Source organism: Ylistrum balloti, unplaced genomic scaffold (genome assembly GCF_031769215.1).
Source record: "Ylistrum balloti isolate Yb309-2 unplaced genomic scaffold, AGI_CSIRO_Ybal_v1 Utg370928, whole genome shotgun sequence".
Classification (NCBI taxonomy): Eukaryota; Metazoa; Mollusca; class Bivalvia; order Pectinida; family Pectinidae; genus Ylistrum; species Ylistrum balloti.
The window spans coordinates 225552-245270 of NW_026782525.1; the positions used below are offsets into that span (position 1 = coordinate 225552).

The 19719-nt window shown below is 36.6% G+C and overlaps 1 protein-coding gene across 1 annotated transcript in view; it reads left to right on the top strand.

Moving 5' to 3' along the window:
• Positions 1–1279: 1279 nt before the first annotated feature.
• LOC132559526 (sodium- and chloride-dependent glycine transporter 2-like) overlaps positions 1280–19719 on the top strand; it is a 28234-nt gene continuing 9794 nt past the window's right edge. The window contains exons 1-7 of the mRNA XM_060224153.1: positions 1280–1457; positions 4460–4591; positions 5021–5238; positions 13630–13718; positions 14561–14693; positions 16572–16706; positions 18115–18218. Coding sequence (XP_060080136.1) covers positions 1280–1457; positions 4460–4591; positions 5021–5238; positions 13630–13718; positions 14561–14693; positions 16572–16706; positions 18115–18218 — 989 coding nt within the window. The remainder of the gene's footprint in view (positions 1458–4459; positions 4592–5020; positions 5239–13629; positions 13719–14560; positions 14694–16571; positions 16707–18114; positions 18219–19719) is intronic.

Here is a 19719-nt window from a genome sequence, read left to right on the forward strand (position 1 = left end):
TGCAAAGTTTTAATTAAAAAAGATCACTTGTTTTTATTTGTGATAACCAGCCTTAATACCGTATTTTTCCAATGAAATTTGTATTTTTGTGATAAACTGATACATTCATTCATTTGTAGTGATTTGAAAGTCAGCAGAATGTTAGACTTACCAAAACTTAGGTGAAATCTGAGGTGAAATCTGAGGTGCGTGGTTCGATATCTGATACCAAAACTTGTGGTCCTGTGAGTTTTATGATATTGTGAATTCTACTTCATTCTTATGACATTTAATGACCATGAATGCCAGATGAAAGCAGGTTTATGACGAAGTATCGAAATGTACTTGTAGTTTGTATTAAAGAGGGAAACATTAATTTGACGATCATATGAACTCAGAAAGAGTTGTGTTTGCTAGTATTTATAAGACATAAACGTACTGAGTTTAACCTCGTCTCGAAATGACCCTGGCTGTTTACGCGGTAATATACACAACAAGCAATTCTTTATATCTCGGACAAAGTTTCCATGCAGAGAGGGATTGCCTAATTTTGGCCAAATGGAATAAATTTTGATAGTTTCGACTATATATCTCACGGCGGAATGTTCGGTCCACGAAGACAATAATTTCCTTGTGTCACATGTCAACTTCCGGTTTTCAGGAGAGGTTAAACTTTAAAAGCGTCGTTTTGAGTAACACTTTCTTTTCAAGGTCTATAGTCTTGATATTTGATATGGAAGCACAGGTCATTGGCCATCTAGTTTGTTAAAATGAATAACCTTGATCTACACTCACTATAGTCGACAACGAGGAGGAGAGGGCATGAGAGCGTGTTTTGTCGACTTGGGTCGACAACGGTACGGTTAAATTATGTTAAATTATGAAAAACGGATGCAGTTAAAGTGAAACTGGAAAAGAGGTTTTTTCCAAGATGATGACCGTGGCGGTCACATTGGATTTCGAACTGACCCGAAAAATAACAATTGTTCAGAACAATCTCAGAATCTTCATCATAATCCTACCGGTAGAACTGGCTTGACCTCATTCCACAGGACCTTGACATTGGGTAATAATATGAGGTCACGACAGGTCACACAAGCCATGGGACATACACGAATACTGTGATACTTACACATTCATATATACAGATAGTATGTATTACTTACTGAGTGTCATGTTGGTACATATAATTAGTGTTGAAACATTAGTCAGTATTAAAGAAGGTTTTAAAATTTCATTTTCAGCACTCTGAATGTGACCGGTAGAGTCGACAACAGGAACTCTGTGACTCTCACAAACAATGAGCACGGTTAAAAAGAATGGACTGGAACCGTCACACGATAAAGTGACTGTTTTAGCGCAAGCTAGCCAACTCAAATGGTCATCGAGAAAAGAATTTATCATCTCGCTTCTGGGATACTCCTTGGGTTTGACGGATATTTGGCGGGTCCCGTATCTCACCTACAGAAATGGTGGAGGTAAATATATATAGGGTACCATCTACAGGGACGGAGGAGGTAAATATATATAGGGCACCATCTACAGGGACGGAGGAGGTAAATATATATAGGGACCATCTACAGGGACGGAGAAGGTAATATATATATGAGGTACCATCTACAGGGACGGAGGAGGTAAATATATATAGGGTACCATCTACAGGGACGGAGGAGGTAAATATATATAGGGTACCATCTACAGGGACGGAGGAGGTAAATATATATAGGGTACCATACTTCATCTACAGGGACGGAGGAGGTAAATATATATGGGGTACCATCTACAGGGACGGAGGAGGTAAATATATATAGGGTACCATCTACAGGGACGGAGGAGGTAAATATATATGGGGTACCATCTTCAGGGACGGAGGATGTAAATATATATGGGGTACCATCTACAGGGACGGAGGAGGTAAATATATATAGGGTACCATACTTCATCTACAGGGACGGAGGAGGTAATATATATATAGGGTACCATCTACAGGGACGGAGGAGGTAAATATATATAGGGTACCATCTACAGGGACGGAGAAGGTAAATATATATAGGGTACCATCTACAGGGACGGAGGAGGTAAATATATATAGGGTACCATCTACAGGGACGGAGGAGGTAAATATATATGGTGTACCATCTACAGGGACGGAGGAGGTAAATATATATGGGGTACCATCTACAGGGACGGAGGAGGTAAATATATATAGGGTACCATCTACAGGGACGGAGGAGGTAAATATATATAGGGTACCATCTACAGGGACGGAGGAGGTAAATATATATAGGGCACCATCTACAGGGACGGAGAAGGTAAATATATATAGGGTACCATCTACAGGGACGGAGAAGGTAATATATATATAGGGCACCATCTACAGGGACGGAGGAGGTAAATATATATGGGGTACCATCTACAGGGACGGAGGAGGTAAATATATATAGGGTACCATCTACAGGGACGGAGGAGGTAAATATATATGGGGTACCATCTACAGGGACGGAGGAGGTAAATATATATAGGGTACCATCTACAGAACGGAGGAGGTAAATATATATAGGGTACCATCTACAGGGACGGAGGAGGTAAATATATATAGGGTACCATACTTCATCTACAGGGACGGAGGAGGTAAATATATATGGGGTACCATCTACAGGGACGGAGGAGGTAAATATATATAGGGTACCATCTACAGGGACGGAGGAGGTAAATATATATGGGGTATCATCTTCAGGGACGGAGGAGGTAAATATACATTGGTCACCATCTACAGGGACGGAGGAGGTACAGGGACGGAAATATATATAGGGTACATATCATCTACAGGGACGGAGGAGGTAAATATATATGGGGTACCATCTACAGGGACGGAGAAGGTAAATATATATAGGGTACCATCTACAGGGACGGAGAAGGTAAATATATATAGGGTACTATCTACAGGGACGGAGAAGGTAAATATATATAGGGTACCATCTACAGGGACGGAGAAGGTAAATATATATAGGGTACCATCTACAGGGACGGAGGAGGTAAATATATATAGGGACCATCTACAGGGACGGAGAAGGTAATATATATATAGGGTACCATCTACAGGGACGAGGAGGTAAATATATATAGGGCACCATCTACAGGGACGGAGAAGGTAAATATATATAGGGTACCATCTACAGGGACGGAGAAGGTAATATATATATTGGGTACCATCTACAGGGACGGAGGAGGTAAATATATATAGGGCACCATCTACAGGGACGGAGAAGGTAAATATATATAGGGTACCATCTACAGGGATGGAGAAGGTAATATATATATAGGGTACCATCTACAGGGACGGAGGAGGTAAATATATATAGGGTACCATCTACAGGGACGGAGGAGGTAAATATATATAGGGTACCATCTACAGGGACGGAGAAGGTAAATATATATAGGGTACCATCTACAGGGACGGAGGAGGTAAATATATATGGGGTACCATCTACAGGGACGGAGGAGGTAAATATATATGGGGTACCATCTACAGGGACGGAGGAGGTAAATATATATAGGGTACCATCTACAGGGACGGAGGAGGTAAATATATATAGGGTACCATCTACAGGGACGGAGGAGGTAAATATATATAGGGCACCATCTACAGGGACGGAGAAGGTAAATATATATAGGGTACCATCTACAGGGACGGAGAAGGTAATATATATATGGGGCACCATCTACAGGGACGAGGAGGTAAATATATATGGGGTACCATCTTCAGGGACGGAGGAGGTAAATATATATGGGGTACCATCTACAGGGACGGAGGAGGTAAATATATATGGGGTACCATCTACAGGGACGGAGGAGGTAAATATATATGGGGTACCATCTACAGGGACGGAGGAGGTAAATATATATGGGGTACCATCTACAGGGACGGAGGAGGTAAATATATATAGGGTACCATCTACAGGGACGGAGGAGGTAAATATATATAGGGTACCATCTACAGGGACGGAGAAGGTAAATATATATAGGGTACCATCTACAGGGACGGAGGAGGTAAATATATATAGGGTACCATCTACAGGGACGAGGAGGTAAATATACATAGGGTACCATCTACAGGGACGGAGGAGGTAAATATACATAGGGCACCATCTACAGGGACGGAGGAGGTAAATATACATAGGACACCATCTACAGGGACGGAGGAGGTAAATATACATAGGGTACCATCTACAGGGACGGAGGAGGTAAATATATATGTTTAATCTGATGGTATAAAACAGGAATAGAATAATTGAAATTTTGAATTAATATTTAACCATTTCTATAATGTTGATTGCAAACAACATGGTAAATATTGTCATTGTTTATCTTACACAAGGAATCCTATCTTGCCATGGTGACTGGTTTTTCGTCATTTATTGATATTTATTTTGATACACAAATGAATGAGTTATTCAGGAACATTAATAATACTGGACAGGTGCGTTCCTGATCCCGTACATATTCTTTATGCTGGTGTGTGGAATTCCCCTCTATTTCCTGGAGATCATGACGTCACAATTTTCCGGGAAAGGAACTTGGCGTGTCTGGGACTTCTGTCCATTATTCAGAGGTAGTGTACTGTTTTCCGTGTTTTCTCCAATCTCGAGACCAACCGTAACTTTATAAAGATAACTTCAACACGAGACAATATGTGGTGATGATTTTGTCGACCTCATTGACCTTAGAAGCCTTGCTAACATTGTGTATTTGTAGTATTGAAATGCCCGAAGTTCTTGACTGCTGGTAAAGTTACTTCAGCCTCAATAAAGTTTTGAGTGTCTGACCAAGTAGCACTGTTTTTAGCCTTATAACTGTCGTCAGCTCTATGAAACAGTCTGTAGAATAAACGTGACAGGTTTGAAACGAAGCAATTTACTTTGTTAACACGACGCATATCACAAAAATAATAAATGATGTCGCTTTAAAATACCGTTGTACTGATTCTTTATTAAGACGTTCAACTCAGTGTCGTACCTAATTTTCTTGCTATGTTGGCTAGGGTTTGGAATTGCGTTCCTCATCATCAATTGGATTGTGGCGGCATACACTATGCTGCACAAACCCTGGATAATCGAGTATATCATAGCCTCGTTTTCGGCCAAACTTCCGTGGACGTCGTGCGACAATGCGTGGAATACTCCAGCATGTGTCCACTCTGGTCAGTCACTGGCCAGTAATATCACCGTCAACGCCACGTACAATCTTACCACATACATGGTATGTCGTCATATTACGTGAAAAGGTTATGTTGGTCAAGATAGCACCTTTCAATGCAAATTTAGAATAAGATACCCTTAAGACAAAAGACGATTAAAACTGACCCATACAGCTGTTTCGTCCATTTAAGTTAATGATTCAGTCATGCTAGGGTATATACAAGTTAATGATTCAGTCATGCTAGGGTATATACAAGTTAATGGTTCAGTCATGCTAGGGTATATACAAGTTAATGATTCAGTGATTCAGTCATGCTAGGGTATATACAAGTTAATGATTCAGTCATGCTAGGGTATACAAGTTAATGATTCAGTCATGCTAGGGTATATACAAGTTAATGATTCAGTCATGCTAGGGTATATACAAGTTAATGGTTCAGTGATTCAGTCATGCTAGGGTATATACAAGTTAATGGTTCAGTCATGCTAGGGTATATACAAGCTAATGATTCAGTCATGCTAGGGTATATACAAGTTAATGGTTCAGTCATGCTAGGGTATATACAAGCTAATGATTCAGTGATTCAGTCATGCTAGGGTATATACAAGTTAATGATTCAGTGATTCAGTCATGCTAGGGTATATACAAGTTAATGGTTCAGTGATTCAGTCATGCTAGGGTATATACAAGTTAATGATTCAGTCATGCTAGGGTATATACAAGTTAATGATTCAGTCATGCTAGGGTATATACAAGTTAATGATTCAGTGATTCAGTCATGCTAGGGTATATACAAGTTAATGGTTCAGTCATGCTAGGGTATATACAAGTTAATGATTCAGTCATGCTAGGGTATATACAAGTTAATGGTTCAGTCATGCGAGGGTATATACAAGTTAATGATTCAGTCATGCTAGGGTATATACAAGTTAATGATTCAGTCATGCTAGGGTATATACAAGTTAATGATTCAGTCATGCTAGGGTATATACAAGTTAATGATTCAGTCATGCTAGGGTATATACAAGTTAATGATTCAGTCATGCTAGGGTATATACAAGTTAATGATTCAGTCATGCTAGGGTATATACAAGTTAATGGTTCAGTGATTCAGTCATGCTAGGGTATATACAAGTTAATGGTTCAGTCATGCTAGGGTATATACAAGTTAATGATTCAGTCATGCTACGGTATATACAAGTTAATGGTTCAGTCATGCTAGGGTATATACAAGTTAATGATTCAGTCATGCTAGGGTATATACAAGTTAATGATTCAGTCATGCTAGGGTATATACAAGTTAATGGTTCAGTCATGCTAGGGTATATACAAGTTAATGATTCAGTCATGCTAGGGTATATACAAGTTAATGATTCAGTCATGCTAGGGTATATACAAGTTAATGATTCAGTCATGCTAGGGTATATACAAGTTAATGATTCAGTGATTCAGTCATGCTAGGGTATATACAAGTTAATGATTCAGTCATGCTAGGGTATATACAAGTTAATGATTCAGTCATGCTAGGGTATATACAAGTTAATGATTCAGTCATGCTAGGGTATATACAAGTTAATGATTCAGTCATGCTAGGGTATATACAAGTTAATGATTCAGTCATGCTAGGGTATATACAAGTTAATGGTTCAGTCATGCTAGGGTATATACAAGTTAATGATTCAGTCATGCTAGGGTATATACAAGTTAATGATTCAGTGATTCAGTCATGCTAGGGTATATACAAGTTAATGATTCAGTCATGCTAGGGTATATACAAGTTAATGATTCAGTGATTCAGTCATGCTAGGGTATATACAAGTTAATGATTCAGTGATTCAGTCATGCTAGGGTATATACAAGTTAATGATTCAGTCATGCTAGGGTATATACAAGTTATTGATTCAGTGATTCAGTCATGCTAGGGTATATACAAGTTAATGATTCAGTCATGCTAGGGTATATACAAGTTAATGATTCAGTCATGCTAGGGTATATACAAGTTAATGATTCAGTCATGCTAGGGTATATACAAGTTAATGATTCAATCATGCTAGGGTATATACAAGTTAATGATTCAGTCATGCTAGGGTATATACAAGTTAATGGTTCATGATTCAGTTATGCTAGGGTATATACAAGTTAATGGTTCAGTCATGCTAGCGTATATACAAGTTAATGATTCAGACATGCTAGGGTATATACAAGTTAATGGTTCAGTCATGCTAGGGTATATACAAGTTAATGATTCAGTCATGCTAGGGTATATACAAGTTAATGATTCAGTCATGCTAGGGTATATACAAGTTAATGATTCAGTCATGCTAGGGTATATACAAGTTAATGATTCAGTCATGCTAGGGTATATACAAGTTAATGGTTCAGTGATTCAGTCATGCTAGGGTATATACAAGTTAATGGTTCAGTCATGCTAGGGTATATACAAGTTAATGATTCAGTCATGCTAGGGTATATACAAGTTAATGATTCAGTCATGCTAGGGTATATACAAGTTAATGATTCAGTCATGCTAGGGTATATACAAGTTAATGATTCAGTCATGCTAGGGTATATACAAGTTAATGATTCAGTGATTCAGTCATGCTAGGGTATATACAAGTTAATGATTCAGTCATGCTAGGGTATATACAAGTTAATGATTCAGTCATGCAAGGGTATATACTAGTTAATGATTCAGTGATTCAGTCATGCTAGGGTATATACAAGTTAATGATTCAGTCATGCTAGGGTATATACAAGTTAATGATTCAGTCATGCTGGGGTATATACAAGTTAATGATTCAGTGATTTAGTCATGCTAGGGTATATACAAGTTAATGATTCAGTCATGCTAGGGTATATACAAGTTAATGGTTCAGTCATGCTAAGGTATATACAAGTTAATGGTTCAGTCATGCTAAGGTATATACAAGTTAATGATTCAGTCATGCTAGGGTATATACAAGTTAATGGTTCAGTCATGCTAGGGTATATACAAGTTAATGGTTCAGTCATGCTAGGGTATATACAAGTTAATGATTCAGTGATTCAGTCATGCTAGGGTATATACAAGATAATGGTTCAGTCATGCTAGGGTATATACAAGTTAATGGTTCAGTGATTCAGTCATGCTAGGGTATATACAAGTTATTCATTCAGTGATTCAGTCATGCTAGGGTATATACAAGTTAATGATTCAGTCATGCTAGGGTATATACAAGTTAATGATTCAGTCATGCTAGGGTATATACAAGTTAATGGTTCAGTCATGCTAGGATATATACAAGTTAATGATTCAGTCATGCTAGGGTATATACAAGTTAATGGTTCAGTCATGCTAGGGTATATACAAGTTAATGGTTCAGTCATGCTAGGGTATATACAAGTTAATGATTCAGTGATTCAGTCATGCTAGGGTATATGCAGGTTAATGATTCAGTCATGCTAGAGTATATACAAGTTAATGATTCAGTCATGCTAGGGTATATACAAGTTAATGATTCAGTCATGCTAGGGTATATACAAGTTAATGGTTCAGTCATGCTAGGGTATATACAAGTTAATGGTTCAGTCATGCTAGGGTATATACAAGTTAATGATTCAGTCATGCTAGGGTATATACAAGTTAATGGTTCAGTGATTCAGTCATGCTAGGGTATATACAAGTTAATGATTCAGTCATGCTAGGGTATATACAAGTTAATGATTCAGTCATGCTAGGGTATATACAAGTTAATGATTCAGTCATGCTAGGGTATATACAAGTTAATGATTCAGTGATTCAGTCATGCTAGGATATATACAAGTTAATGATTCAGTCATGCTAGGGTATATACAAGTTCATGATTCAGTCATGCTAGGGTATATACAAGTTAATGGTTCAGTCATGCTAGGGTATATACAAGTTAATGATTCAGTGATTCAGTCATGCTAGGGTATATACAAGATAATGGTTCAGTCATGCTAGGGTATATACAAGTTAATGGTTCAGTGATTCAGTCATGCTAGGGTATATACAAGTTATTGATTCAGTGATTCAGTCATGCTAGGGTATATACAAGTTAATGGTTCAGTCATGCTAGGGTATATACAAGTTAATGATTCAGTGATTCAGTCATGCTAGGGTATATACAAGTTAATGATTCAGTCATGCTAGAGTATATACAAGTTAATGATTCAGTCATGCTAGGGTATATACAAGTTAATGATTCAGTCATGCTAGGGTATATACAAGTTAATGATTCAGTCATGCTAGGGTATATACAAGTTAATGATTCAGTCATGCTAGGGTATATACAAGTTAATGGTTCAGTGATTCAGTCATGCTAGGGTATATACAAGTTAATGATTCAGTCATGCTAGGGTATATACAAGTTAATGATTCAGTCATGCTAGGGTATATACAAGTTAATGATTCAGTCATGCTAGGGTATATACAAGTTAATGATTCAGTGATTCAGTCATGCTAGGGTATATACAAGTTAATGATTCAGTCATGCTAGGGTATATACAAGTTCATGATTCAGTCATGCTAGGGTATATACAAGTTAATGGTTCAGTCATGCTAGGGTATATACAAGTTAATGATTCAGTGATTCAGTCATGCTAGGGTATATACAAGATAATGGTTCAGTCATGCTAGGGTATATACAAGTTAATGGTTCAGTGATTCAGTCATGCTAGGGTATATACAAGTTATTGATTCAGTGATTCAGTCATGCTAGGGTATATACAAGTTAATGGTTCAGTCATGCTAGGGTATATACAAGTTAATGATTCAGTGATTCAGTCATGCTAGGGTATATACAAGTTAATGATTCAGTCATGCTAGAGTATATACAAGTTAATGATTCAGTCATGCTAGGGTATATACAAGTTAATGATTCAGTCATGCTAGGGTATATACAAGTTAATGATTCAGTCATGCTAGGGTATATACAAGTTAATGATTCAGTCATGCTAGGGTATATACAAGTTAATGGTTCAGTGATTCAGTCATGCTAGGGTATATACAAGTTAATGGTTCAGTCATGCTAGGGTATATACAAGTTAATGGTTCAGTCATGCTAGGGTATATACAAGTTAATGGTTCAGTCATGCTAGGGTATATACGAGTTAATGATTCAGTGATTCAGTCATGCTAGGGTATATACAAGTTAATGATTCAGTCATGCTAGGGTATATACAAGTTAATGATTCAGTCATGCTAGGGTATATACAAGTTAATGATTCAGTTATGCTAGGGTATATACAAGTTAATGATTCAGTGATTCAGTCATGCTAGGGTATATACAAGTTAATGATTCAGTCATGCTAGGATATATACAATTTAATGATTCACTCATGCTAGGGTATATACAAGTTAATGATTCAGTCATGCTAGGGTATATACAAGTTAATGGTTCAGTCATGCTAGGGTATATACAAGTTAATGGTTCAGTCATGCTAGGGTATATACAAGTTAATGATTCAGTGATTCAGTCATGCTAGGGTATATACAAGTTAATGATTCAGTCATGCTAAGGTATATACAAGTTATAGATTCAGTCATGCTAGGGTATATACAAGTGAATGATTCAGTGATTCAGTCATGCTAGGGTATATACAAGTTAATGATTCAGTCATGCTAGGGTATATACAAGTTAATGGTTCAGTCATGCTAAGGTATATACAAGTTGATGGTTCAGTCATGCTAAGGTATATACAAGTTAATGATTCAGTCATGCTAGGGTATATACAAGTTAATGGTTCAGTGATGCTAGGGTATATACAAGTTAATGATTCAGTGATTCAGTCATGCTAGGGTATATACAAGATAATGGTTCAGTCATGCTAGGGTATATACAAGTTAATGGTTCAGTGATTCAGTCATGCTAGGGTATATACAAGTTAATGGTTCAGTGATTCAGTCATGCTAGGGTATATACAAGTTATTGATTCAGTGATTCAGTCATGCTAGGGTATATACAAGTTAATGGTTCAGTCATGCTAGGGTATATACAAGTTAATGATTCAGTGGTTCAGTCATGCTAGGGTATATACAAGTTAATGATTCAGTCATGCTAGAGTATATACAAGTTAATGATTCAGTCATGCTAGGGTATATACAAGTTAATGATTCAGTCATGCTAGGGTATATACAAGTTAATGGTTCAGTCATGCTAGGGTATATACAAGTTAATGGTTCAGTCATGCTAGGGTATATACAAGTTAATGATTCAGTCATGCTAGGGTATATACAAGTTAATGGTTCTGTGATTCAGTCATGCTAGGGTAGATACAAGTTAATGATTCAGTCATGCTAGGGTATATACAAGTTAATGATTCAGTCATGCTAGGGTATATACAAGTTAATGATTCAGTGATTCAGTCATGCTAGGGTATATACAAGTTAATGATTCAGTCATGCTAGGGTATATACAAGTTAATGATTCAGTCATGCTAGGGTATATACAAGTTAATGATTCAGTCATGCTAGGGTATATACAAGTTAATGGTTCAGTCATGCTAGGGTATATACAAGTTAATGATTCAGTCATGCTAGGGTATATACAAGTTAATGATTCAGTGATTCAGTCATGCTAGGGTATATACAAGTTAATGGTTCAGTCATGCTAGGGTATATACAAGTTAATGGTTCAGTCATGCTAAGGTATATACAAGTTAATGGTTCTGTGATTCAGTCATGCTAGGGTATATACAAGTTAATGATTCAGTCATGCTAGGGTATATACAAGTTAATGATTCAGTCATGCTAGGGTATATACAAGTTAATGATTCAGTGATTCAGTCATGCTAGGGTATATACAAGTTAATGATTCAGTCATGCTAGGGTATATACAAGTTAATGATTCAGTCATGCTAGGGTATATACAAGTTAATGATTCAGTCATGCTAGGGTATATACAAGTTAATGATTCAGTCATGCTAGGGTATATACAAGTTAATGATTCAGTCATGCTAGGGTATATACAAGTTAATGATTCAGTGATTCAGTCATGTTAGGGTATATACAAGTTAATGATTCAGTCATGCTAGGGTATATACAAGTTAATGGTTCAGTCATGCTAGGGTATATACAAGTTAATGATTCAGTCATGCTAGGGTATATACAAGTTAATGGTTCAGTGATTCAGTCATGCTAGGGTATATACAAGTTAATGATTCAGTCATGCTAGGGTATATACAAGTTAATGGTTCAGTCATGCTAGGGTATAAACAAGTTAATGATTCAGTCATGCTAGGGTATATACAAGTTAATGGTTCTGTGATTCGGTCATGCTAGGGTATATACAAGTTAATGGTTGAGTCATGCTAGGGTATATACAAGTTAATGGTTCAGTCATGCTAGGGTATATACAAGTTAATGATTCAGTCATGCTAGGGTATATACAAGTTAATGGTTCAGTGATTCAGTCATGCTAGGGTATGTACAAGTAAATGGTTCAGTCATGCTAGGGTATATACAAGTTAATGGTTCAGTCATGCTAGGGTATATACAAGTTAATGGTTCAGTCATGCTAGGGTATATACAAGTTAATGGTTCAGTCATGCTAGGGTATATACAAGTTAATGGTTCAGTCATGCTAGGGTATATACAAGTTAATGGTTCAGTCATGCTAGGGTATATACAAGTTAATGGTTCAGTCATGCTAGGGTATATACAAGTTAATGGTTCAGTCATGCTAGGGTATATACAAGTTAATGGTTCAGTCATGCTAGGGTATATACAACTCCTTTTCCCTCTCTTTCTGACCATTAATGAATGTATTCCTCTAAATATTGCCTAATGGTTGGCATGAGCTAGATTCAGTGATGAATAAACGCATTATTGTGTTGATTGAGAGATTCATTACTGAAGCCGGACATCATTTTAATGTCTCATTCATACACTATTGTGTCAGGTTTTTTGTCTGCTCGTTATCTGTATGGACTCAACACAGGATAATTTGTATGTATGGACTATTTCCTGTCAAAATGATGAAGTGATATTATTTCCACTTAATCTGATCCATTGATGTTAAATATTTCTGTATTATTCCAATACTGTTCACCTTCCTGATTCATCATCTGACTGATGTGTAGATTGTTTTATAATAGTAAGGATTAAATAAGTAATGTAAAATTAATGTAATAAACTTCTGTTGTTTTTTTTAACTAAATAGAGGAAATTGATGGGAGAAATATGTCTGCCTCCTACTCAAAAAAGTTGGGGGGGGGGGGGGCAATTGGTCCCCCTCTTACGCGCCACCGAATTGAGTATGTAGATTTGTTCACACAGATAACCCGATCATCCAGTTTTTACTAAAGTTAAGCGAGCAGTCAACTTCAACACTTTTTCTCTCCTGTCTTGTCAGCATCACACATAACACTGCTGATGAATACTCCAATATTATATACCATTAACATCGTGCCTGGAAAATATATCGTTAATGACGATTGTTTAACTTTCAGTCTGTGAATTCATCCTCTCCTGAACCAGGAATGTTTGGAGACAACGTCACCATACTTATCCCTATGTCGTCTGTGGAGGAATTCTGGAAGTAGGTTTCCTCGGAACAAACCCTTTCAATATCAGACATACTGAAATATTTAAACATCTTTTAAATGAAATTTGAATATAAAATGTCTCTTTTTGCAGGCTACTCTGTACGGATCGAATCATTCAAAGCAGGTTGATACTGTTAAACTTTTATAGTCGGTCCTCTGATCACCCCGGCTTTTGCGAGGACGTTCAACCCCATGAAAGAAAACAATCAAGATTAGTGACCATTTATTAGAAACGTGTTTGATGCTCGGTAAATAATTAGGTTAATTTATTTTAAACGGTTGACTTTTTGGGAATGCTACATTACAGCGTTGACTTCGCTAATGATGTATCAAACCCTTTCTCGCCCGGAACTCATGTTTGATATTCTTCCACGATTTTCCATGTAAATTGTGTTCATACTTGATCAACGTTTAAAGTCGAATTTCAGATAGATCCCGGTGGTTTGTTATTAAAATAGACCATACTTTCAGATCTTAGTGGATAAAACTCAATTAAATATCTTTCTTTTTAGTGGTATATATACTTACACCACAATAAACATATATATCACCACATTACTTTTACTACCAGGATACTTGTAGATACATCCTTATTAACTAATGATCCAGGTTTTGAAATTTATTTTTTTTTTAATTAACATTTTGTTTTATTGAGTGTATTCCTTTTATAAACCATAAAAGATGTATTCCTGAAATAACAAACATTATTTGGGGCTTAAAGCGAATATTTAGCCCCAAATAATGATTGTAATGCTGTCACACACTAAGTCATTGATATTCAGTAGAACATACATTACGTTTGAGTTGATTTTCCGTTTATATTTGATTTCTACAGCTACAAGGTCTTGGATATTTCCTCTGGGCTAGATGATATTGGCCGACTGAATTGGAAATATCTTCTGTATCTACTGGGGTGTCACGTGATCATCTGGCTGTCTCTAGTGAGAAGTATACAATCTATCGGAAAGGTAGGACAACTTTTAATGATAGTAAATATCTAATATTTCCATTAAAAAAATAAAAGACACGTTTGTTTGTTTGTTTGGAGTTTAAATGACACGTAAATTAATAGCAAACAACAGATGATGTACGTTACCGTCATTGTTATAATAAACACCCTCCCATCTACAGATGATGTACGTTACCGCCATTGTTATAATAAACACCCTCCCATCCACAGATGATGTACGTTACCGTCATTGTTATAATAAACACTCTCACATCAACAGATGATGTACGTTACCGCCATTGTTATAATAAACACCGTCCCATCCATAGATGATGTACGTTACCGTCATTGCTGTAATAAACATCCTCCCATCTACAGATGATGTACGTTACCGTCATTGTTATAATAAACACCCTCCCATCCACAGATGGTGTATGTTACCACCATTGTTATAATAAACACCCTCACATCCACAGATGATGTACGTTACCGTCATTGTTATAATATACACTCTCCCATCTACAGATGATGTACGTTACCGCCATTGTTATAATAAACATCCTCCCATCCACAGAAGATGTACGTTACCGTCATTGTTATAATAAACACTCTCTTATCCACAGATAATGTACGTTACCGTCATTGTTATAATAAACACTCTCTTATCCACAGATAATGTACGTTACCGTCATTGTTATAATAAACACCCTCACATACACAGATGATGCACGTTACCGCCATTGTTATAATAAACACTCTCCCATCTACAGATGATGTACGTTACCGCCATTGTTATAATAAACACCCTCCCATCCACAGATGATGTACGTTACCGTCATTGTTATAATAAACACCCTCCCATCCACAGATGGTGAACGTTACCGCCATTGTTATAATAAACACCCTCCCATCCACAGATGGTGAACGTTACCACCATTGTTATAATAGACACCCTCCCATCTACAGATGATGTACGTTACCGTCATTGTTATAATAAACACTCTCCCATCTACAGATGATGTACGTTACCGCCATTGTTATAATAAACACCCTCACATCCACAGATGATGTACGTTACCGTCATTGTTGTAATAAACACCCTCCCATCCACAGATGATGTACGTTACCGTCATTGTTATGATAAACACCCTCCCATCTACATATGATGTATGTTACCTTCATTGTTATGATAAACAACCTCCCATCTACAGATGATGTACATTACCGTCATTGTTATAATAAACACTCTCTCATCTACAGATGGTGTACGTTACCGTCATTGTTATAATAAACACCCTCCCATCCACAGATGGTGAACGTTACCACCATTGTTATAATAGACACCCTCCCATCTACAGATGATGTACGTTACCGCCATTGTTGTAATAAACACCCTCCCATCTACAGATGATGTACGTTACCGCCATTGTTGTAATAAACACCCTCCCATCTACAGATGATGTACGTTACCATCATTGTTGTAATAAACACCCTCCCATCCACAGATGATGTACGTTACCGTCATTGTTATAATAAACACTCTCCCATCTAAAGAAGATGTACGTTACCGCCATTGTTATGATAAACACTCTCCCATCTACAGATGATGTACGTTACCGTCATTGTTATAATAAACACCCTCACATCCACAGATGATGTACGTTACCGCCATTGTTATAATAAACACCCTCACATCCACAGATGATGTACGTTACCGTCATTGTTATAATAAACACCCTCCCATCTACAGATGATGTACGTTACCGTCATTGTTGTAATAAACACTCTCCCATCTACAGATGGTGTACGTTACCGCCATTGTTATAATAAACACCCTCCCATCTACAGATGATGTACGTTACCGTCATTGATATAATAAACACCCTCTCATCTACAGATGATGTACGTTACCGCCATTGCTCCTGTAGTACTCACAATTGTCATCTGGATCCGGGCCCTCACACTTGAGGGGTCCACGACAGGGATGGCGTATTTCATCACACCTGACTTCGAACGCTTGACCCACTCCGAGGTAAATTAAAAGTAAATTTTAATTGTACATTTCAACATCATACTCTTCCGGAGTTTACTCGAATCATGCCTGTGTTATCAGTTCATTTTCTTTTTCTAATGTTGTTTGTTTGTGTATTTTGATGTAGCTTTCCCTTGATCTTTTTATTATTTTTTTTTTAATTTCTGTTTTCTTCTGACAGTGAGGACTCCTCGTGCACCTCTACCAGCTCAACAGGACTAATTTATATATATATACACACACTGGAATAACTTGAAAAAATGTTATAATCTTTATCAAGGGAAACAGAATGTCTGTCTTTATGCGTATACTGGAAATTAGACCATGAATATTTGGCTTTAACATGAGACGTAGTCGACTATTAAAACGTCAAAATTCATTATCTTTAGTATATGCATAAAACAAGCATATTCTCCTCATTCTAAAATGATTTGAGTCTAAAATGTAATTATTGCAATATAAACCAACGACACGTTACTCGGAACATGTCACAAAGTTGATTATCGAAGTAATCGACACTTCGGATTCCGGTGACACATTTTTACCGTGTCGTTATGATAACCCTATATCAACGTAGATCATCTGTCTCAATCAGAGCGATGGTCGCCATCTTTAGGCTAGCCTCGTCAGAATTCATGATTAGATCGGAGGGTAGGAGGTAGCATTACCACAATTTCAGAACCAATTTTATATTATTTGTATCTATTTCAAAATCAGACAAACTAAAATAAAAATAAAAAGTAAATTTGCACGAACGGAAAATTTATACGGATACCCCTGACACTGAAAACTACTTCCGGTAAAAAATAACGTTTATACAGCCACATGAAGGCGCTGGAACGTTGGTAGCGATTGAAAAGGAACATGCTTTAAAAAATTATTAGCGGGCTTTAATATCCGTGGTAGTCAATTTGGGGGGAAAAGTTGTGTAGTTATGTATTACGTTAGGTTCAGACACATCCACAATGTACCCACCAACACATAGTAGGGTCTCATGTTATAGACTGAATGAAGAGATAAAAGTTTTGATTGCGTTCAACCTATTTATAGCACTTGGATAACTATGCATAATGCAACAATAGGACTGGCTATACCTCCAGTCCGTCTCTATAACATAATTCTCATTTACTACATACCATGTTATTAACCAATGGCCATATATGAATGTACAACTAAAGTATGCAGTCACGGACATAAACATGACGTAATTATTTTAAAAAGGGGAGGTAACCTCAACAACATTACACACAAAATTTATACGATGTTGGCAGATTAACATCAGTTAGGTTTCAACAAAACTAGGATAAAACTAATATACTTATTTTTGGTCCCTGAGAGGAATTTCTCCAAACATTTATTCAAAACATCTAATTGTATGAAAAACACAAATAATTTGTATTGTGTTTAGGTTTGGATAGAAGCTGCATTCATGGCTTTCTACACTCTTGGTCCGGCTTGGGGAGGACTGGCCATGTATGGAAGTCATAATAAATTTACCGACAACTGCTTCCGGTAAGAGATACAAAAAGTTTAAAAAATAACCGCTTCCGGAAAGTCTTTCACCACTTTACCGACCGCAACTTCCATAAGTGGTACAGTTTACTGACAAATGCTTCCGGTATGTGTTACATTTACCGATTACTGCTTCAAGTAAGTATTACAGGAAATTTCATGGAGTATGGTATATGAAGTAAAAAGTAAGACAGACTTACCGCGAAGCGAGAGATACACCCGCCATCTTGTGACGTAGTTTCCCTACCGTGATCTATAGACCACCTAATGCGACAAATTCCTTTTGGATCATATGCATGCCTCTATTGAAAAAGCATAAGATATTACATCGAACATAATCATTGTTGGAGATGTCAACGTTGATTTAATTACAATGACACAATATCATAGACTCTCTGAAATACTTAATAATTTTAATTTAAAAAACATCATTACCCAACCTACTAGAATAGGAAACACACGAGCTACTCTTCTAGATCCAATCATACTATCTGAATCAATTAAATGTATAGAATCATCAGTATTGCCTATTACTAGAGACATTAGTGATCATGAAGCATGTTTAGCATCTATTGAGGTAAATTTTAAATTAACTAAGTCTTATAAGTGTCAGGTTTGGTTTTATAAACGTGCTAACTTTACTAAACTAAATAGATTAATAGAAAATTTTTCCTGGGAAGATATGATTCTTGAATCTAGGGATATTGAGGAAGCTTGTTTAAATTTTACTGATCAATTTATATCCTTTGCTAAAGAGAGTATTCCATCTTAACTTGTCACTATATGACCCAACGACAAACCGTGGATGAATTCGGAGTTGCGTAAAAACATCAGAATCCGCAATAGGCTACATAAAAACATAGGTTAACTAAACGTGAGAATGACATATTGAATTTTAAAAAAGCGAGAAATCGAGTAAATAACATGAAAAAACACGCTCGTGAAAACTTTTATGGAAATTTAGATGACGTCATTGACAGTTTTATTAAATCCTACCCCAAATCATATTGGAAATTACTTAGAAATTTAATTAAATAAAAAAATGCAACCAATGAAATGCCTCCTCTTATAGATCCACATACTGTTAATGTAAAACATAACGATACAGAGAAAGCGGAACTACTAAATAATTATTTTATTTCAATAAGTCAGTTAGACGACTCTGAAGTTCAGGTACCGAACCTAGCCCCTAAAACAATTTCAAATTTTAGCAACATAATTATTAATACAGATGAAGTAACTGATGTTCTCAAAAAATTGAAATGAGGTAAAGCATCTGGTGTAGACGGGATCCGTCATCATATGTTACGTTATACAGCTCACAAAGTGTGCAGACCTTTAACACTATTATACAATATGTCTCTCACACAGTGTGTTTATCCTAATTTGTGGGAAAAGGCAAACGTTATGCCACTTTATAAAAAAGAAGAAAAACATTCACCTCCTAATTATAGACCTATAGCATTGTTATCCACGATTGGTAAAGTTTTGAAAGAGTGGT